Source organism: Bos indicus, chromosome 4 (genome assembly GCF_029378745.1).
Source record: "Bos indicus isolate NIAB-ARS_2022 breed Sahiwal x Tharparkar chromosome 4, NIAB-ARS_B.indTharparkar_mat_pri_1.0, whole genome shotgun sequence".
NCBI classification, from domain to species: Eukaryota; Metazoa; Chordata; class Mammalia; order Artiodactyla; family Bovidae; genus Bos; species Bos indicus.
Window position 1 is genome coordinate 44,903,846 of NC_091763.1, and position 22,982 is coordinate 44,926,827.

Consider the following 22,982-nt stretch of genomic DNA (forward strand, 5'->3'; position numbering starts at 1 on the left):
TAGTCCTTTCCTGATGTACTTTTCTCCTCAAAGTGTTTTCTTCCTGAAAACTAAAATAAGGAGTCAGTAAGGAAACTCATAAAAAAGATAAAACATTAGCAGGAAATCTTAGCAGATGAGGCTTTAAGCAGATTGGCTAATACTTGTGCTGTGATTTGGAGTGACCTCGTGGTTGGAATTATAGGAACAAGAACTGATGACATATATTGGCTTAAAGGTCTCCTTTTGAACAGCTATAAAGAAAAATGCTTGAAATAGCTTTTTACTCACTCATTGGCTAAAACTGAGTTTGATGAAGAATTAACTGATAACTCTATGGACTTAGAAGGATAATACTCAGTTATCTGTATGGTTATAGATAACTATACAAATCTAACCAGGATTTGGTTAGATTTCTAAAATACAGGGTCCTGAAGGCTACTTCACTATTAGCAGCAACAGCAAAACTTCTATGGGGGGTCCTACTGGCCACAGGTGTGATGATTTGAAAACCAAAAAGAATAACTATGATAGACTGAAAGACATTAAAACTACAAAAATTCATGAATCTATAATTATACCAAAAAAGAGAAACCTAAAAGAACTTAATCTGTCATCATCTATTAAACCAACTCCTTACTTCGAAGTTGATAATTAAGCATAAAAAATAAAACATTTAACCTGGATTTCAAGTAAGAACTATATTTAAGGATGATCAAATAATTCAAGTTGAGAGAAAATTACTAGGAGAGAATTAGAGAAAAAAAAATTCACAAACCCTTAATAAAATTGCTGATTAAGGCAAGAACTATTACTAAACGTTAAAAATCCTGGGTGAATGGCTAATGGAGAACTGAGCATTCATTCAATGCTAAAGGAACCACACAGATAACTCACTAGTCACAAAGGAGAAAATGTAATTGGGGGATGGTTGTCACATTAATCCCATGATTTATTTTAGCCTCATTAATGGTAGATCAACAAGATATTATTTGTTTTCTGTTGTGATGTGATTTGAAGCATGTGTCTCATCTATGATATATTCTAGCAAAAAAATGTTTTATTCAAATTCATGAAGCCTTTAGTTAGATACAACTTCTAGATTATAGGTAGTTCAGGAAATGGAGGGACAAGCTAAATAACATCTTGAAAAAGCAAGTGGACACATTCACAAGATGGGATTCTATACAACTGCTCCAACTCCCTTTAACAAGTCCATGTCATAAATAAAGGGACAGTGCTAGGTTAAGATAGACTTCTGAGACTTAGAGGGACATGACCATTTGTAGTGTAAGGTCACAGACTGAATGCTGCTGCTGCTAAGTCGCTTCAGTTGTGTCCGACTCTGTGCGACCCCATAGACGGCAGCCCACCAGGCTCCCCCATCCCTGGGATTCTCCAGGCAAGAACACTGGAGTGGGTTGCCATTTCCTTCTCCAATACCTGAAAGTGAAAAGTGAAAGTGAAGTCGCTCAGTCGTGTCTGACTCTTAGTGACCCCATGGACTGCACCCTACCAGGCTCCTCCATCCATGGAGGAGGGATTTTCCAGGCAAAAGTACTGGAGTGGGGTGCCATTGCCTTCTCCGATAGACTGAATACTAGCTTGGATAAACCAACTACAAATGTGGGGACACTTGGGGAACTTTGAATATGGTTAGAATGAGAAAGCAGAAATTGTGGACTGAAAAAAAAAATAGGTTACAGAACACTACATAGAGTATAATCTTATTTTGGTTAAAAGATGTAAATTATATGAATAGAAAAAGATCTGGAAGAATATGCATTAAAGTGTTAGCACTAATCTTTGGTGGTAATGTAAGGTTCTCCTTATTTTTGTTTATCTTTTCTAATTTTCCCCAATGTACTTATACTGCTTCTATTACAATAAATAGTTATTTTAAAAGAAGAACTTCTAAAAATTGTGAGTTCACCACTTTCATGAGGTAACTGATTACAGAAAGTCTGTAGATCAACAAGAAGAAAAACTAAGTACTATTACCCATCTGGTGACGGCATATCTGATTTGTGGATAAAGTACTTAAATACATTTTTAAGTGCTTGGCTCATAAAGATAATACTAAAAAGTAACAGAAATGTCATTGAACAATAAAGGCAGGCAAGAGGCCAACATTTTTGAAATAGTCAATTAAAAAATACAAGTAAGATACATCTTGCTGTGTGTCATTCACCCTCCAAATCAAGCCTTGACTACTAGTATTTACCCTCGGTGGCGGGGGTGGCGGGGTGGGGGACAACGTAGAGTCTAGTACTTAAAGCATGTAGGTTAATAATCACGAGAGGCTCATACCCCATGGCAGGCTGAATTCCTCGTCTAGGCCTCGGGAGTGGCATTGGGCTCGGAGTCCTCCTGGGGAGGAACAGCCGAGCCTTCCTGTTCGGCAAGCGCTTCTCGGGCTTGGCTGCCTAAGACTGCGTCGTGAATGCTGTGAAACAGCAGCTCCAGTAAGGCAGGATTTTCAAAGAATCGATTTCGAGTGAGGTCATTCACAACTTGGGCTATAAAAGAAAAAGGGAAAGTTAGCCCACACTCTGGGTGTCAGTCTTAAACATTAAAAAAAATAACACTTTCACATAAAATATTAAAATGATATAAAGTAAAAAATCTCACCCCAATACTTGTCCTCATGACATCACTCCCCTGGTCAAGGAAGCCACTTTTATTATATTCTTGTGTATTCTTTCAGTATGTCTTTATGCAGATGTAAATGTAAGTATATATTTATTTTATTTTCCATTACCCAAAAGATAGCATTATCTTTTGGTATGTATGTGTATGTATATATGTGTATCTATACACATACATATAATTCTGTATTTTTTTTTTTACACTTAATCTTTTCACTCATATATTTTTTTTTTTTTTACCATTACACAGTGTTCTATGTATGGTTTATTTAACTGGCCCCTTCTGTTTGACACAAATTGATTTTGGCCTTTTGTTTTTGTATACTGTGATGATTAATCATGTAATGTGTCATTTTGAGTGTGTGTAGCATATTGCTGGATTTTCTGGGTTAAAGGTAAAAATGAATTTGTAATTTGGAAAGGAAATGCTGGTCTGCTCTCCGTAGAGGCTGCTGCAGTCTGCACTCCCACCAGCAATGTCAGGGTTCCTATCCTCCACAGCCAGCCCGCAGAGCCTGCTGTCAAACATTTCCGATTTTTGCCATTCTGGTAGGTGAAAAGTGAAGCCTTTAGGTGGATTTAATTTTCAAGTACTGTTTTAACCAAAATTTATATTAAAAATAGCAGGCATTGCATGGTAAAACACTTAAATGATTTTATATAACTTTGTTATGGCAGCCATTAAAAACATGATTACTAAAAAAACCCACAACTCCTTCACCGTGGTCTACTAACTCCTTTCCTCAAACTTCAGTACAAGAGGCCTGCCGCAAGTGACCCAGGAACGTTAGTGCCTGTTAAGTGGCTAATTTCAAAGCTTAGCTTCAGAGTAATTTTCAGAAGAATAATTTTCATTTTCGCCAAAACTAAAATTAAGGGAAAATTCTTCCAAGTGTAGTTATTAAAAAAAAGGAAACAAAACCAAAATGTTAAAATGCCTCCCCCAAGGATGCAAAGAGATGAAGTTTTCTCTTCATGGATGCTGTTTAGTTTTTTTATAACAAAAATTATTATAAATAAATGTAATATAAATTCTGTTTCATAAATAAATAAATAAAATGCCTCCCCATTCTAAAATTGTACTCACCACTGCATCCTGCTAAATATACATAAATACCGACATCTCCATATTCTTTCACAATCTGTAAGAACGTTGAAATAAAGTTTAGTTTCTCTTGACTCTGTGAGGTGTCAAGAGAAGTTTCTTTCTACTAATATGTATTTAGTGATATAAGATGCTCTGGTTCATTCACTTGAGCGACTTTGCTTCAAAAATTATACATTTTGAACTAATCATTTAAAATTTGCCTTTTGTTTGATTTTTATATCAACAGTGATGACTTGGAACATTGAAGAATTCTTGTTAAATTTTATTCAGGTGTAATAAAATCATTATGGTAATGACTTTTAAAAAATCTTCTCAAAGAGATATATACTAAAATATTTATAGATTATATGATGACTGAGATGTGCTTCAAAATAAGAGGAGGGGAAAGTGAGTGTGGGGGATAAACGAAACAAAATTGGCCATGAATTGATAATTGTTGAGGCTGAGTGATGGTTACAGGGGGTTCACTATACTCTGTCTTTACTTTTATATATTTTTGTTCTTTTAACAACAAAAAGTTGAAAAACAAAAGCAACAGCAACCAAATTTTGAGAGCTGGAAACCCTAGTTCAGTTTTCTGATTTAACTGATGGTGATTCTGGGCACAGAGATATTATCCTTAAAAGACTCCTTGAAGATGATGCTTACCCCTGCCAGAGTTTTTACACCAACAGAATCAATAAAATTGACTTGCGTAAAATCCAGAATGATGGTGTGGATGTTATCCCCTGGGGGCATAAATCTTTGCAGTTCCTCAGGAAGTGTGCTCTTGATGACTATTGGGGGGTATTTTATTTCATTCTCGTCTTCCTCAGGCTTGGTGCCATCTTCTCCATCTACTTCAGCATCCTACGTCAAAATCAAACCAAACCAGAATTCTATAAACAACTCATATTTTGGTTCTGAGAAAGATTTATAAGAGGAAAATTAGTCCTTATATTCTCCAGTTTCTATTATAGCAGATCTCTTCTAAATTACTCACTATATTCCAGCCTTGTCTATGACAAAAAAGGATATGTACACAATATTCAATTTTAGCTATTTCTTTATTCTTCCTTCTTTTCCTCTATTGTCCAATGAAACCACTTTCTTTAGTATTCATATCCATTTTCCTCTCACTTCTAAAATAGTCTTATTAATTTCAACATGACAGATCACAGTTACCATAAGACCAAACAGCAAAAACCAGTCTTTGAGGTTTTTTTGTACTATCAGCTGAATGAATTTCTGACAAAGTAATAATAGTAACATTTATTATGCAACCAGTCCATTCTGAAGGAGATCAGCCCTGGGATTTCTTTGGAAGGAATGATGCTAAAGCTGAATCTCCAGTACTTTGGCCACCTCATGGGAAGAGTTGACTCATTGGAAAAGACTCTGATGCTGGGAGGGATTGGGGGCAGGAGGAGAAGGGGGTGACAGAGGATGAGATGGCTGGATGGCATCGCTGACTCGATGGACTTGAGTCTGAGTGAACTCCGGGAGTTGGTGATGGACAGGGAGGCCTGGCGTGCTGCGATTCATGGGGTCGCAAAGAGTCGGACACGACTGAGCGACTGATCTGATCTGATGTGATTTTCATTTCTAAAAATCACGTTTTCCTGGCTCCTATCACTACTTATTTCAGAAGCATTCTCATAACTGACCTTATTATGTATTTTTAATATATAAAGGATACTTACCTTATTTCTAAGCTTTCCTATTTTAGGGACTTCATGCTGTGTTAAAAGGTGAGGGGCATGCAGATCAAGAGTAAAGGGGGAGCACGCAGATCAAGAGACAAAGGAAAATTGCAGTGAAGGGACTACTCACCCCTTTGACTACGGTCGCATTGGCCATGTTGGCATTTCCAACTTCCTTAGCATACTTCCTCATCGCCTTTCTTCTTGCTCCCATTATGAAGGCTGGGTTCACTCCAGTCTTTACAGAGGGCAATAAATGCAAAAATCACTTCTTGCTCCCAGAATCCACCCAAAGCAATTAATCTTTAATTCTCTCCATCTGATTGTTTTCTATGCCAAGTTATCACCCTAACCCTTGCTCTCCCTCTCCCTCAAATGCCCTGAACTGGGTTACTCCCTCATTAAAAGAACATTGGTAACTTTTCTTATTCTTGGTCTTGATTCAAGACAGCCAGAAGCTAAATATTAAAGAGAATTTTAATGTAGACCATTCTTTTAAGGTCTTTATTCAATTTGTTACAATTCTAGTTCTGTTGAAAGCTTTGGTTTTTGGCCACAAGGCATGTGGGATATCTTTACTTCCCGACCAGGAATCGAACCCACACCCCCAAGCACTGGAAAGCAAAGTCTTAACCCACTGGACCACCAGGGAAGTCCCTAAAAATATTTTTAAAGTAGTGTTTTTCAAACTTAGATCTCTCAGATTTTTATATTTAAGAGACTGTGGGTTGACTGGGTGGAGAAGGCACTGGCGACCCACTCCAGTACTCTTGCCTGGAAAATCCCATGGACAGAGGAGCCTGGTAGGCTGCAGTCCATGAGGTTGCTAAGAGTCAGACACAACTAAGCGACTTCACTTTCACTTTTCACTTTCATGCACTGGAGAAGGAAATGGCAACCCACTCCAGTGTTCTTGCCTGGAGAATCCCAGGGACGGCGGAGCCTGGTGGGCTGCCGTCTATGGGGTCACACAGAGTCAGATACAACTGAAGTGACTTAGCAGCAGCAGGGTTGACTGGGAGGTTTTCCTCTTTAGTAGATAGTGTGGGGTGGAGTACTAATCATGACCAAAGGAATCCATGTATTCCCAAGAATAAGAAACTTAATTTTTTTTCTAAATATTTCTGAAACAACTATATGTATATATTAAAAGAGAAAGAATAGTGGTGTTGGTTAGCCAACAATTGAAACGTACTTAATTCCATCCACTGCCTTGTATAATTGCAAATCATTAAAATGATAAATTTTGTTACATTTTACTATAATTTTAAAAAATAGAGATGCAGAGAATGAAATCGTATAAATGATATATAGAGACATGTAAGTGACCCTCACATGCCTATCAATCTTTAGATTCCTTTCTCAGAAATAATCACTCTTAATTCCTTGTGACTCACCTTTCTTTTTAATGCATTGCTATATAAGTCACTATTTGCATAGTAAATTGGGGCATTTATTTGGAATATTTTTATTCCAGGAATTTCTTTCACCTGAAAAATAAAATGTCAGTGAATTTAATATATGGAAATATTTCAGAATCAAAACTTCAACTGCCTCCCTTTTCCAACTTGAAAATTAATACAGATGTTGCCAAGGACCCTTTGACAGAGTTTAAATAAAATGTCAGTCTAGCTGACCTACTCATGTTCTGAAGGAAGGCATGTTGAATGGAAGGCCTTTAAAAATGCACATCTTCCCATTTCTTTTAAAAGTCTTTGTTTCATTTTTTTTTAAACCATAAAATACAAAGAAGAAACTTAAAGCGAATCTAGGAGAGGGGAGCTGCCACTCAAACTGTGAGAAGCAGTCACATAAAATGAACAGAAGTGTATATTGGTTTATTCACAGAATGTAGGTAGGAGTCAAAACAGACTCAGGTGAAAATTATATCAAGAAGCCTCGTGAAATTCTGGAATGCAGATGGAAACAGGTAATCAAGCACATAATTCTTTGGAAGGGGAAAATACACCAATCCTACTAGCAGTCTAATTTATTAATATCTTACAGTGAGTCTGAGAAATTCTTCCCAAACACAAAACAAACAGATAAAACTAGTTTAAGAAGACTTTGTAAAAGATTCTACATAAGAGATTCCACATCAGAAAAGAAAATTCAAAGTCAAGGATATTTTAAGCCATGGTTTTAACCACTAAAAATGAAGCAGAAAAAAAAAAGAATTCCACAGCTCCACCACCTACATTGTACACGGTTAATGTTAGAATTTTATCACCCCTTTGAATTCATCAGAAGGAAATCACGCACATACAGACCACCCTGGCAAACAGTCTTGGTATTTTGTAAACATATACTTTAAGTCCAAGAATATATATTTATCCTCATTAAAAAAGAGGAAAAATAAATATTAAGAGACTGTGTAACTGATGTATAGTATAAACTATAAAACTGAATCCAGACAGCAAATGGAAGTTCAGACTTTTCACTCTGACCACCACACTTTCCACATCTCCACCCCTAACTCTCTATCCTGAGTAAAAATAATAATTAGCCAATCACAACATATGCTTACAACCATTTAAAGTGATAGAAAAAAGGACCTACCTCCTCATACGCATCTATATCAATGTACACATCAGTGTCAGGAAGCTGCCCAAGGACTTTGTAGCTTGGACTGCAGACAGAGAAGGAGTATTATCATGCTGACGTTCAGGTAGTGATGGAAACACAAGATTCTGCACATTTGCAAATCCGGTATGGATTTGCTAGTGACTTCAGGGATACTTGGTTCTTTTCTCTTTTTGTTTATTTGGTCCTTTTATGGTCCCTTTTCAGAAGGGCTCCACTTAAATTTGCATTCCCAGTACCATCCCAAACCTAACACATCCCACACCCCCCACCTACATACACCTCACACATATACAATTTACATACACAGCACATATGCCTCACACCACATACACACACACATAACACCACACACATGCTGGTATATACCATCCACATATTATACACACAATCTGTTGCAGACAAATGACTTAAGGATTTAAATATGGGAGGTAAAATGAGCTGTGCAGAGTTCAAACCACGTCTGGGACATGATTTCATGTCACTCGGTACACAGAATTATCTTCCTGCTCTAATTCTGAAGCAGGAGAGGGGATTTTCATTTTATTTGAAATAAGAGAACTGACTTGTGGAGCAAGAGGTTGGAGGATCAACATAAGGTGTGGGGAGAAAACAAAAAATTCAAATCAGCATAGGAGTTTCCTTAAGTTTAGTGTGAATAGATTTTTTAAAAATTTATATTTAATTGAAGGACAATTGCTTTACAATATTATGTTGGTTTCTGCTGTGTATCAACATATATCAGCCATAGGTATACATATCTCTCCTCCCTCTTGACCCTCCCTCCCACCTCCCTCCTCATCCCACCCCTCTAGGTTGTCACATAGCCCTGGTTTGAGTTCCCTAGTCATACTGCAAATTCCCACTGGCTGTCTGTTTCACATATGGTAGCGTATATGTTTCCATGCTGCTCTCTCGATCTGTCCCACCGTCTCCTCCCCGCCTCTCTGTGTCCACAAGTCTGTTCTTTATGTATGCGTCTTAACTGCTGTCCTGCAAATAGGCTCATCAGTACCACTTTTGTAGATTCCACGTATATGCGTTAATACTTGTTTTTCTCTTTCTGCTTACTCCACTCTGTATAATAGGCTCTAGGTTCATCCACTTCTTTAGAACTGACTCAAATATGTTCCTTTTTATGGCCGAGTTATATTCCATTGTATATATGTACCACAGCTTTGTACCACAGCTTCTTTATCCATTCATCTGTTTACGGACATCTAGGTTGCTTCCATGTCCTAGCTATTGTAAATAGCTGGGGTACTTGTCTTTTTCAATTATGGTTTTCTCAGGGTATATGCCCAGAAATGGGATTGTTGAGTCATATGGGAGTTTTATTCCTAGTTTTTTAAGGGATCACCATACTGTATTCCATAGTTGCTGTATCAATTTACATTCCCACCAATAGTGAAAGAAGGTTCTTTTTCTCCACCCCCTCTCCAGCATTTATTATTTGTAGATTTTTTGATGATGGCCATTCTGACAAGTGTGAGGTAGTATCTCATTGTAGTTTTGATTTGCATTTCTGTAATAATGAGTGATGTTGAGCATCTTTTCATGTGTTTATCAGCCATTTGTATGTCTTCTTTGGAGAAATGTCTGTTTAGGTCATCTTCTGCCTACTTTTTGATTGGGGTGCTTGTTTTTCTGGTGTTGGGTTGCATGAGCTGCTTGTATAATTTGTAAATTAATGCTTCATCAGTTGTTTCACTTGCTATTATTTGTATTCCTACACACTAACAACATAAAAATCAGAAAATTATTGCAACAAAAAGAAAATACCTAGCAGTAAACCTACCTACAGAATCAAAGAGTTGTATACAGAAAGTTATTAAGACTCTTATGAAAGAAATCAAAGATGATGTAAAACAGATGGAAAGATAGTCCATGTTGCTGGGTTGGAAGAATCAATATTGTGAAAACGACTATACTACCAAATGCAGACTACAGATTCAATGCAATCCCTGTCAAATTACCAATGGCATTTTTCACAGAACTAGAACAAAAAACTTCACAATTTGTATAGAAACACAAAAGACTTCACATAGGCAAAGCAATCTTGAAAAAGAAGAATGAAGCTGGAGGAATCAACCTTCCTGACCTCAGATTATACTACAAAGCTACAGTCACCAAGACAACATGATACTGGCCCAAAAACAGAAACACAGACCAGTGGAACAAGATAGAAGCCCAGAGATGAACCATGCACCTATGGGCACCTTATCTTTGACAAAGGAGTCAAGAATATACAGTGGGGAAAAGACAGTCTCTTCAATAAGAGGCACTGGGAAAATTAGACAGCTATGTGTAAAACAATGAAATTAGAACGCTTCATAACAGCATATACAAAGATAAACTCAAAATGGATTAAAGACCTAAACATAAGACCAGAAACTATAAAACTCACAGAGGAAAACATAGGCAGAACACTCTATGACATAAATCACAGCAAGATCCTCTATGACCCACCTTCTAGAATAAAGGAGATAAAAACAAAAATAGACAAGTGGGACCTACTTAAACATAAAGGCTTTTGCATAGCAAAGGAAACTATAAATAAGGTGAAAGGACAACCCTCAGAATGGGAGAAAATAATAGCAAGTGAGTAGATTAAAAAAAAATTATTTATTGATTTCTTTGGCTGTGCTGGGCCTTAGCTGTGGGATGTGGGATCTTTCATCTGCACAGTGGGATGGGAGATCTTTAGTTGCAGCATGTGGACTCTCTCTCACAGCATGTGAGATTTTGTGTTCCTTGACCAGGAATTGAACATTGCCCTTGCATTGGGAGTGTAGAGTCTTAGCTACTGGACTGCTAACAAAGTCCCAAATGAAGAGATTTTAAACATTATTTTTCAAGAACACAAATTCCTATATCTTTACAGTCTGGATCAAAGTAGACAGTGAAATGATGATAGGTACTATTTCTTAAACATCTGATATTACCTTATTATAGCCCATTAAACATATACTGGGTTTATTTCTGCCATCATGTGGAAGAGAAACTGAAGTCCAGTGGGGTTAGGTAAGCTGTTCAAGTTAGAGAGCTTGGCAGACCCAGAATATGGCTCAAGGTCTTTTCTTTGACATTTCATGACCTTGTTACCATGCTCTGGTATTCCTCAGCATGTATGTACAACTGCTTTGTGAGTTAGAATCTACAGCAGAAATGTCACAGGTTTTTCTAGGTGGGTTCCCTCAACAAACATTCAGAGAACACACAATCATGTGCTGGTTCTGGGCTCCAGGAATCTCACCTCTACAATTAAGTTGCTCATGCTCACAGTCTAGTGATGACTGTGGACAAATATAACACCAAGAACATACTGTAGACAAGAAGAAAGGTTCTCAGCTGAGTTCACAATTATGAGAAAACCTTTTAAAAGAGACTCAAAATGTTGTCCATATGTTGCAATCTAGTTGCCAGGGGGCAGGGGTGAGTAGGGGTTAACACACAGACCATAGGTGGCAACAGTGGTAAAGAACCTGCCTGCCAAAGCAGGAGACATCAGAGATGAGGGTTTGATCCCAGGGTCGGGAAGAGGCCCTGGAGGAGGAAGTGGCAACTCACTGCAGTATTCTTGCCTGGAGAATCCCATGTACAGATGAGCCTGGAGATTTACAGTCCACAGGGTAGCAAAGAGTTGGAGGTAACTGAAGTGACTTAGCATATGGACCACACAAAACACAAGTAACCTGGAGACATGCGAGGTGCTGGAGGACCAGAGCACTGCTGTGGGCACACAGGGGAGGAGGAGCACTCTCTGGCTGGGTGAGCGGGGTCTCAGTGTATGAGGACTTCAACAGACAGATGCGGAAAAGTCTTCCCGACCAGCTGGAGCAGCACTGAAAACCCTCAGGTCTAAATACTCCTTGTTTCTTTTCTAATCACCCCAAGGAGCAAGAAAGTCTTTCTTTATGAACTCTGATGGGGTTTTATCTGGCCATTTCTTATGCTTATTATCACTTGTACCTTGCTTATGGTTACTGAAGCACTTATAACCATGCATTTCAATTTCTTAAAGATGGATTATAAAATGCTCTTTAAGAATTAGCCTCTGGATTTACAAAAACTCATATTTGAATCATTGTCTACCATTTGCTATATGATCTTAATCAATCTAGGCCCAAGTTTCCACATCTGTGAAATGGGGATGCTAATAGTCATCGGTATATAAGGATGAAATGATACAAAGCATGGATCTTTGCACAGAGCCAGGCACATAACCACACTAATTTAATGCCACCATTACTTCATTACCATGATTAGCATCATCATCATCATTATGAATCTATCATTCTTAGGAGAGTGAAGCCTTTTTGAATGGAAGGGCCATGTTTTATTTACTGCGATATCCCTTAGCCTAGCATCTCTATGAGAACATAGAACTCCTTGAAAAAAATTTATCCAATTAAGATTATAATTTTTAAGAAAAGCTTATAATTATTTTAATATGTCTCCCCCCACCTCAGTTGTGGGGGGGGAAGCTGAATTTCTGTCACATTTATATCATTGCCCACATCACCTACAGGAAGGAGGTATCCTGAACTATTTGCTGATGAACTGACTGTCCCTTAAGCTTGTTGGCTATGAGGGAATCTGGGTGTTTGGAAGACAAGCAAAGCCAATGAAGCACTAGCCCTCTCTGGACAGCCTGCTCCAATTACAGAAAAAGATTAGCAGCTGAAAACAAACAAGTAGCCTGAGTAGTGGCTCCCCAAACTCTAACCGACAAAGACCCAGCCCAATCACCAACAGGGACAAAACATAAAAAATGAACTTTACTAAATCATTTGGGAGAGAAAAAGAAGCAGAGCATTAAAAAAAAAACCTAACTTTAAAATTTATGATAAGAAATCACAAACTACTATTTGGGTGAAAAAAAAAAGTGAAAAAAAATCTTGAATTCTATACCATGGCTTCTTAAAGGGTATTTGTTGTTGTTTAGTTGCTAAGTCATGTCTGACTCTTTGGGACCTCATGGACTGCAGCATGCCAGGCTTCCCTTTCCTTCATTATCTCCCAGAGTTCATTCAGACTCATGTCCATTGAGTCAGCGATGCCATCCAACCATCTCATCCTCTGTCATCCCTTTCTCCTCCTGCCCTCAAGTTTTCCCAGCATCAGGGTCTTTTCCAGTGAGTCAGCTCTTTACATCAGGTGGCCAAAGTATTGAAGTTTCAGCTTCAGCATCAGTCCTTCCAATATTCAGGGTTGATTTCCTTTAGGATTGACTGGTTTGATCTCCTTGCTGTTCAAGGGACTCTCAAGAGTCTTCTCCAGAACTATTGTTTGAAAGCATCAATTCATTGGTGCTCAGCCTTCTTTATGGTCCAACTCTCACATCCCTACATGACTGCTGGAAAAACCACAGTTTTGGCTATATGGACCTTTGTCTGTATCTATATCATAAAAGATAAAGATATTTTAAAACCATGATGTTCACTAAAGCTCTGAGATAAAGAAATCTTGCATGTACTAATAATGTCTTTATGAAAACAAGTAGGGGACTTCTTTTTACATAAAAATGAGTGACAGGGTAGAGTTTGTTATGAAAACAGTGTAATTCTTATCTTGAGTTTAGATTCCACATGTTAACATTTCCCTTTATGTAGTTTTTGATGAAAATGCTCATTTCCTTCCTTCAGAGTGGGAAGCATCCCACCATTCTCCATCTAGCAGCTCTTCAATAAACCACAATCAAAACTTTAAGAACTATCACATGATTTGCAACTACAGGCAAAAGCAGACTAACCTCATTTTCATTCCTCCTGTGTTAAATTTGTTGGGTGCATAGTATGAGTCAGGCACTGTGCTAGGCTCTTCACATGCATTATCCTCATCTGAACCTCACTGTGACTCTCTGAGGGAGCAAGCATTAGACTCATTTTATAGAGGCAGAGACCGACGCTGTCATGTAAAATGACAGAGTATATAGAGGGTGAAAGCCGGGACTTGAATCCAGGGTTGTCTGACTCCAAAGTCAGGCTATTTGGAAACAATATTTCTTTATTTTTTCTTCGTAGTGAGTTATTTATTTATCATGAATACACTATTTTTTTTAAAAAAAGTTCTTTTATACCTTCTCCATTGGGCTCAGCTTCCTGCTAGGAGAAGAGATGACAGGTGATAACAGTTCAGGGTGGAGGAAGGAGCAGCTGAAGCCCCACATATGGTAACTTGCTGCCAGAGTCTGCTCCACATCATCAAAACCTATGTCAGCACTCAGTGCCAAAGACTGCAAGAATACATAGTTCATTCAGAAGAGCGCAAGGAAGCCAGGGGGCCACAGGGGCTGGAGTGGGAGGAACCGTGAGACAAATTGGGCTCTTTTCAAAAAGTCACTAATGTAATTATACACTGTGACAGAATAGAGCATCTGGCAACATCCTATTGAGTTTTTCATTTGTCATTTTGTTTATTTAGCCAGCAAGCCCAGTGAGTCCTCAGCTCCCTCTCACGCAGACCAGAAGTAATCAAAGAGCTTTCTTTGACCAGGTTGAGCTTTGGTCTGTATCTAAAGTCACTGTTGAAGTGTCAGGCAGAAAACACAACCAAGCCAATCTGCACTCTCACCTCTGTGTTCTGTAAATCACAGTCAGCAGTGCGATGATCACAGCAGTAATCAAACCATAGTCCAGTCCCAGGAACAAGGAGGAAACAAAAGTGGTAAGCCAGATGGTCTAAACAAAAGACAGAGAGGTTTAGGTAGAATCATGTGAAAAACTTCCTGAGTCTCACACACACACACACACACACACACATACAGTACTTAGCCTTGCTTAACTGGATACTGCATATAATAACTGGCCACAGTAACTTATCTTTCTCACATTTTTACCAGCAACAATTCATTTGTTGCTATGACATACTCATTTGTTGCTATGACATACTCACCTAACAATCACTTTTGTTACTTACCAGCTCTATTTTGCTGGTTCTCCAGAAAAAGGGGAGATCTGAGAATTGCATAAACATTCCTTTCAGGTTGACGATCACAATGGCCGACAGCACAGCCTGAAACACAGCACATCCACACTTGCCTCTCCTCTTGTGTCCAGAGACCCCCTGATACACTGTGTCCTCAGGAGCCTTGCTGGCTCCTCACTGTCCTCCTGCTGCCCTCCCCACATCCTCTCTCCACTCACTTCCTACACAGCAGTCATGGTACACTTGGAGCCAAGAATACCTGGATTTTCAGGACTTGGTTAGCTAAAATGGCCCTGGAAAACCAGGTTTAGATCCTAGTAGCAAACCTGTATGGTGGCCAGGAGGTTTAGCATTCAATGGTACTCAAGGAATGATTTCCCCCATGGTCTTCCTGCATCATGAGTTTTCTACTCTATATTGTTCCTAAGTTCTACTAGATTAAATGTTTTATGAGTGTAGGCCATCTCAAATTTTTAATAGAAGTATAAGGTCATAGAAGATCAGAGAGAAGGGACCTTGGAGATAAGCCAAACCCAAACCTCCACTTTGTGGATAAGGAAACAGAACCAGAGATGTTGAGAAGGCTTCCCGTAGGTCCGTGTTGGCAGATTGCGGAAGAGGATATTGACCCTAGTGTTGACCCTTTTTGCTACTACCCTACTAGGGTTATAGTAAAAACCCACGAGAGTCACAAATATATCAACTAACAAAACTGTAAAATCTCTACACATGGAAAAACCTCTCACCAAGTCCAAGGTACACACCTGAGGTAGTGATTCAAAGAGAAATCCAGTGGCTAATATGACCAGCAGAATCATTAGTGAAGCCAAACAACCTGCAAGCTGGAAGAGAAAAGACACATGGAAGGGGCTTTTAGGAGACTTGAGTGAAAAGTGGGACATAGGTTCCTCTTAGTCTCTTGAAAATCACTATGGAAAGATATGGCTTCACATAAGTCAGCCATACCATTACATAAACCTGTAACTGTTTCCCACTGTTTCTGAGGTTTTGGTTCCTCTTAGAGCCTTCAGGTGAAAGTCGCTCAGTCATGTCCGACTCTTTGTGACCCCATGGACTACACAGTCCATGAAATTCTCCTGGCTAGAACACTGGAGTGGGCAGCTGTTCTCTTCTCCAGGGGATCTTCCTAACCCAGAGACTGAACCCAGGTCTACCACATTGCAGGTGGATTCTTTACCAGCTGAGCCACCAGGAAGTCTTTTAGCCTTTAAACAGAAGCTGAAATGCTTAAAGACTCTGAATGAAATGCCCATGCAGTGGTGGAGAAAAGGAGATATGGTGCAGACCTAAGACACACAGGGGCCAGAAGAGTTCAGACATGGCTTTGCTGTCCATTTGCAGTAGCCACGTGTGGTTATTTCATTTGTAAAAAGTAAATTAAATAAAATTAAAAATTCAGGTCTTGGTTGCGCTAGCCACATTTCAAGTGCTCGAGAAGGTCATGTGACTAGTGGCTGCCATACTGGACAGTACAAATATCGAACATTTCCATCACTGCAGAAAGTTCTATGGAACGGGGCTGGCAATCTGCCCACACTCACTCTCAGGCTTTCATGACAACATCCTATGTCTGAACCTTGAGGTTTACTGGTAGCCAGGAGTGTTAATTTTTTTGATTTGACTGGTGAATATACTCCTTTTCTGTAGATTCAGTTCCTTGTGATTTGCTTCAACAATCATGCCTTTCTCTGATTCATACACAGCTCACTGGAGCATGGATCTTCAGGCAGAATATAATCAGGAGATTAGTTTATCATGCAAATCACCAGACCTTAGGTGCCAGCGGCATACACACCTGTGTCTTCCCTCCAGTTCCCTCCTGAACAAGGCTTCGAGACAAGGAGCATGAAATTGAAAAAGTCTGGAAGAGTGAGCCAATAGAATTGCACAGTCCCAAGGCAATGAGCTCCTTTTCCATGTGGAAGGAAAGCACAAAAGAGGTCAGTTATTTTTCAGGAAGACAGGCTTGATGACCCATTTAATGGACATCTTCAACAGTACGGACTGTCTATTCATTCTCTTTCCAGATATAAAAATTTGTTTAGCATGAGTTCAAAATAGGAATTTTTGCATAATTTAAGGTAGGAGAAAAACATTTTGAATTTTTATTGTGTTAGAGATAAATGCTGTGATCATCACCTAGCCCCCTCTTTCTTAAACACACTCTCTACACAATTAATATTTTTGTTTTTAAAAGAAAACTACAGCAACAGGGACAAAATATTTTTGACGTTTAAGAGAAAATTATTGGTGGATAGGACTACTGGCATCTTTAAATGCCTGGGCTCATGTTCATCCAGGAACCCACGCCAGTGTCCTCTTTCGACCAGTGAGTGAGTCTTTTTCTCAGGGCAACTTCTGGTCTTCCTAGTTGGATCACTGTGTCTCACACAAACATAGAACATCTAGTCTCCTCTTAGAACTACACAGTGTTACAGTAACACTTCAAGCCCAACTAATGGCTCATTCAGATTAAATAATTTGTTCAGATTAAATAATTTATCTGCAGCTATCTTATAAAAGATGGCAGCAAATAATATATTCGAGTGAAGAATCATAAACTCAAAGTTTAATGAACAAAGAGAAAGCTTCTGAGTAGAGTAAAAATGGTTCTGGAAAAATATTAGTCTCTCAAGCTCTGGGCTTTAAAGTAGGGACAGCACCTAGAGGAGTTTGGCAAACTGTAAACTTCAGAGTGGAGATTTCACCGACTGATGAAGTGAGGTAGGATTCAGTACCTCAGTACTCTGATGATTTAATGCCTCGCACAGTAGAGTAAGATGACCATACCGCTAGGAAGCATCTGCAGGAAATTAATTATTTTTACCTGATTGCCATCAACCTGGTAGCCATGCTTATTTGCCAAGGTCTTGGCCATTGAGATGGTGACTGAGAATCCAACGATGGCTATGGCAATGGCATCCACGTACACGAGGTGGAAGAGGCTGGTGTCTGGATTGGCTGGAGGTAGCAGCCTGAAAAGTGAAGCTGACTTTAACCTGGGTGTTGTGACCATTGGAAAAAACCATGCAGCTAGAGGGCAGCATTTTAGTAGGGGGAGGGGCACTATCTGCAGATGAGGTAATCAGCACTTGGGTACTTGTTCCTGGGCAAAAAGCAGGGCCCTCTTTGACGCACAGGTTCTTTCCAGGCCGCACCCCCAGAGTGTCAGCTTTCAACCTGAATGGGTTATCAGCAGAGATCCAATGCCATTTTATTTAGAAAAGGAGTAACCCCATACCTCACGGCTCCCTGTATGGCAGGTGTAAGTAAGACTCAAGAGTAGGAAGAAGAGAGGGTCAGTGAAGCGCTCAGATGCCACAAGACATTCAAACCAAAACAGAGGTGAGGAGGGAGCTGGATAAGGCTATCTTATTGGAGAATTACTACTGTCTAGGCAACACCAGGGATACTCACTGCTCTCCCTTGCTATTTGATGTAAGGACTCTGCTTTTCCCCCCACATCCCTTTAGGTGAGTTTCTCACATGGGAAAGGAGCAGCAGCAGATTATACTCCTTGGGTCTCACCTGGGAACCCTAGGAGTCTGGAGGGGCCATAAATATGACTCCTGGAGCGTCCTAATGGGGAACCTAATTTTGTGGTCCATTCCTATAGTTTGGAACCTTTGTCCTAAAAGACAGAATAGGTATTCCCTGGAATTGTATGGGGGAAAGGGCAATAGAGGTTTTCAAAGGCACCTGCTCCAATTCAAGGCATTGGGCTAAATAATAATAACATCAATTAACTGATGCACAGCATTATATTTTTATAGTCATTTATTAGTGCTTCTTTTTGTGCCAGGTTCTGTGTTTACCTATCTCTAATAGCACAGTGAGCTAGGCACCATTATAATCCCCATTTTACAGATGAGGAAAATGAGGCATGGTGAGGTCAAGCAATTTGTCCAAGATCAAAGGACTTATCTACCAAGTTCAACAAAAACTGTGAAGAACCTGCCTCTCCGTGTTATTTCTCATACTGTGTCATATCATGATGAAGGGGTTGTCTCAGGTTCTGGGGTAAGGGAAAGGGAGGGGAGCAAAGGAAAGGAACCTAGCATGTGTTAAACTCAAGTTATGTGCTGCATGCTTGACAAATGGCATCTCATTTGTCCTTACAACAATCCTTTTACATAGGTGTCATTATTATCCCAATTTATAGGTAAAAAAATGGGATATTAGCAGAGTTAAGTGATCTGCTGAAGACAGAGCTGGGATCAGACCCAGGAGGTCTGACTATAGAACTTACTGTCTTTCCCTGCAACTTTGCTGCATAAGCATTAATCAGGAGAGAAGGCATGGCAGCAGGTTTGGGTCTGAGGAATAAGAATATGAGAAAAGAATGTATGCAGCAATGAATTAAGAGAAGGAACGTGAACCAAGGAATGTGATATATTGCCATGAATGGGATCTTTTTAACAGTCATCTATCAATTTCTGGACACTGTATTGTGTATTTAAGTGTGTGTGCCTGTGTGTGTGTGTGGTTAAGTGTGGTAGTTACAGCAGTGTTTTCTAATACAATCACTAACAATTCCTCCCTTACATGTGTGTGCTGCTCCCATATCTAGATGTCATCTGTTTCCCCTCTAGTTGAATCTGGGCTGGCCATTTGATTTGCTTTGACCAGAACGTGGTGGGAGTGATGCTGAATAAGTGCGGTAAGCCACTTGGCAGCTTCTGCTCTTCTGTCCTGTTGGCCTGAGCCGACACACAGAGACCCTGGCTACCCTGCTGGAGACCTGTGTGGAGAGAAGATGCCAGCCAGCCCTCAGCTGTTCCAGCCACTGTAGCTGAGCTGTCAGACAGAGGTCCTCTTGGTTCCTCCAGCCCTAGTCATCTCTTTAGAGTCTGTGGCTGCCTGAGAGATCCTAAGAGAGACAATCACTCAGTTGAGCCTCACCTACACGGACAAACTGTGAGCCAATAAACCACTGTTGCTTGGCAATGAGGCTCATATATCACTGAAGTGGTATGACTGTACATAGATAGGATGTTAGACAGGCATTATTGGTTTCCTGCCTGGTTTTGAGCAAAGTTCCATAAAGATAAGGTTTCTGGGAAGCCAAGTTTCAAAACGGAACTTTTTTTTTTTAAGGTTTAGCTTTTACTAATAGAGGGAAAGCATATTTGGGTATAATGCAATAGGGAAAGTAAGGTATTAGGTAGGAATTATGGTGGCATGTGAATTTTAAAAAGGAGAAATCTAAGTGTAAAAATTCACCATGTAAATTACTTGTGATTAGTTATTGAATAGGGTTATCTATTGGATCCAAAGACTTGTGTTTATCACATGACTAACTATGTTAGTGACGCAGGTGTGAGGTAATGGAAAGATCACACAACTGGGTATCAGAAGACTGAGTTCTGACTCCAGGCTGGGACTCACTGAACTGCACTCACATCTCTCAAATGTCACCTTCCCTGACACCCTACCTAAAAGAGCAACCCCAGCCCCTCCTGTCTCTTACCCGGCTTCCCCTGTCTTACGGCATGTCTCACCACTGATGTACTGCCTATTTCTCCTAGTAGAATATCAGCTCCATGAGAGCAAAGACTTTTTTGCTTCCATGTTCACTTCTGTTTTTAACTCCTGTGTCCCTAGCACTTAGTAGGCATTCAACAAATATATGCTGAATAATTGAGAATAAATGAACTTTTTAATCTGCTAAGTGAGGATAACACGTCAACAGTGTTATTGTGAGCCATCAATTGACATGGGGGTATAAAAGTACTTAAAAAATTATAAGTCCAAGTAGAAAAGCAAGGATTATCACTGTTATACTTTTAAATGAGTCATAAGTAACTCATTTATGATAGCAATTCATTGAAGCTGAGTGCAAGCTTCCTCCTTCAATATTTGCTCCCTGGGTGAACTTTGGCTTGGAGAGCAACTCCTCCTCCCTGGGCTTCCCTGGAGATTCTTAGCTGGTCCCTGGGGCAAGCCCTGATGGAATATGCCAGGTTCTTTCAATATCCAACATCTGGGCAAATGTCTGACTCTGTTCTTTTGCAAGGAGAGGACAGGGTGGGTGGCAAGAAACAGACGGTACCAGGGACAAAAAGACAGAGACACACAGAGAGATACAGAGAGAGCCAGAGATGATCAAGGAGGGACAGATGAGACCAGGAGAGGCTCGTAGTCACTCTTACTCCTTTAAATATAAAAAATAATAGTAAAATTAAAAAAATGTAGAATTAGATAAGAGAAAAACAGATGAAGCAAAGCAGCAATATGTGGTCTAAAACAAGAAAACTGGTTGAAATAATGAGCCACAGGGCTTTCAATTAACATGTCTAGACCATGCACTGTGTGCCAGGTGCTACGTGGACCGCTTTACCTGCACTTCACCAGAGGTCTCACAACTGCCCCTCGGAGAGTCACTAATTACCATGCTTACTTGGCAGAGGAGGAAACTGAGGCTTTGAGATGGTATGTGACTTGCCCAAGGTCACAAAGCTAGTAAGTGACAGGCTAGATTAAGGTCATTTTGCTTTTAACTCCTATGCTACCCAGGAAGATATCTATTAATAAAAAACTGGTAAGTGCTATATAGGAAAAAAAATGAAAAACCACATGCCATTGTTGGTGGGACTGTAAAATGGTGCAACAATTATGGAAAACAGTATGGAGGTTCTCAAAAAGTTAAACTAGAACTATCATATGATCTAGCAATCCCACTTCTATGTGTATATCCAAAACAACTAAAAACAGGGTCTTCAAGAGATATTTGTATACTCATGCTCATAGCAGGATCAGTCACAATAGCTAAAAGGTGGAAGCAACCCAAATGTCCATCAATGAATGAATGGATAAACAAAGCGTGGTACAGACACACTGTGGAATTTTATTCCACTTTAAAGAGGAAGGAAATCCTGTCACATGCTGTAACATGAACCTTGATGATATTATGCTAAATGAAATAAGCCAGTCATGAGTACTAAAATAATCAGATTCATAGAGATAGAAAGTAGGGGCTGGAGGAAAAGCAGAAAGGAGAGTTATTGTTTAACAGTACAGAGTTTCAGATTTGCAAGGTGAAAAAGTTCTGGAGATCTGTTTCACAACAATGTGACTGTACTTAGTATACTGAACTATGCACTTAATGATTAAAATGGTGAATTTTATGTTATTATTATTATTTTTACCACAATAACCTCTGCCACACATACACAAGCTAAAAAAAAACACAAAACCTCCAAACCCTTTTAGCTATTTGATATATAGGAGAAAATGATTTTTCATTTCAAGAACATTAAAGTAGGAGATATAAGATATCCATCCACTGATTATTCAAGTCACACTGTTACTTATAACTATTTTCCTACCCCAGAGGAAGTGTGCCAACGACATCCACATTGTACGATTCATGCAGGTTAAACCCAGCCGAAATGCCAGTTCCCATAACCACCTGAAAGAGACACAAACCTGAATGCACTCTGAGAAATAAACATTCAAACATCACAAAAATAAGCTTCAAAGAACTTGTTAGCCAAGCCAAATCTATTCTCACACTTTCAGTTTTAAAAAGAATTATAGTCAGCTCCCAGCATTTCTAACTTCTTCTAATGACCTTCTCCACAACATTAAGGTGGACTCTACAGTCTCCTTGTGACCTGGAATTCTTTCCTCTTTACTTTGCTCTGTTTCATCCTGAGGCACTTGGCTAGTTGGCTCCAAACAGAAAGAAGCCGTAAAACCTTCTAGGAGTTGGCTTTGCATTTAGGGCAAGTAAGATGAGGCTCCGGCCAAGGTGGCACAAACAAAGGATATGAAATATGTCTTGTGAGGGTGATACAGTGACAGTGTATCATTGTAAAAGGTATGTTTGGATCTACAATGGTGGATCAGCGTCCTGTAGACTGTGTCTCCAGGACAGCAGGACCAAGGTGCCCACCAGCACCTCCAGAAGCATGGCTGTCTTCTCCCATGTCTGTGGCAGAGTCAGAGCGAAACCGCCTGTCACTAAGTGTACTTATATATAAGGTTTTCTGGATTTAGTCTGTGTGTGAAGTACAAGCCTCAGTGAGC

The 22,982-nt window shown here is 39.6% G+C and overlaps 1 protein-coding gene across 1 annotated transcript in view; it reads right to left on the reverse strand.

Moving 5' to 3' along the window:
* SLC26A5 (solute carrier family 26 member 5) overlaps positions 1 to 22,982 on the reverse strand; it is a 41,237-nt gene that overhangs the window by 2,752 nt on the left and 15,503 nt on the right. Inside the window, exons 7-18 of the mRNA XM_070787713.1 lie at positions 22,280 to 22,362; positions 17,779 to 17,926; positions 16,747 to 16,860; positions 15,695 to 15,772; positions 14,922 to 15,017; positions 14,577 to 14,683; positions 7,977 to 8,046; positions 6,815 to 6,907; positions 5,548 to 5,655; positions 4,384 to 4,584; positions 3,715 to 3,769; positions 2,290 to 2,498 (exon numbers count right to left, since the gene is read on the reverse strand). Coding sequence (XP_070643814.1) covers positions 2,314 to 2,498; positions 3,715 to 3,769; positions 4,384 to 4,584; positions 5,548 to 5,655; positions 6,815 to 6,907; positions 7,977 to 8,046; positions 14,577 to 14,683; positions 14,922 to 15,017; positions 15,695 to 15,772; positions 16,747 to 16,860; positions 17,779 to 17,926; positions 22,280 to 22,362 — 1,338 coding nt within the window. The 3' untranslated portion in view covers positions 2,290 to 2,313. The remainder of the gene's footprint in view (positions 1 to 2,289; positions 2,499 to 3,714; positions 3,770 to 4,383; positions 4,585 to 5,547; positions 5,656 to 6,814; positions 6,908 to 7,976; positions 8,047 to 14,576; positions 14,684 to 14,921; positions 15,018 to 15,694; positions 15,773 to 16,746; positions 16,861 to 17,778; positions 17,927 to 22,279; positions 22,363 to 22,982) is intronic.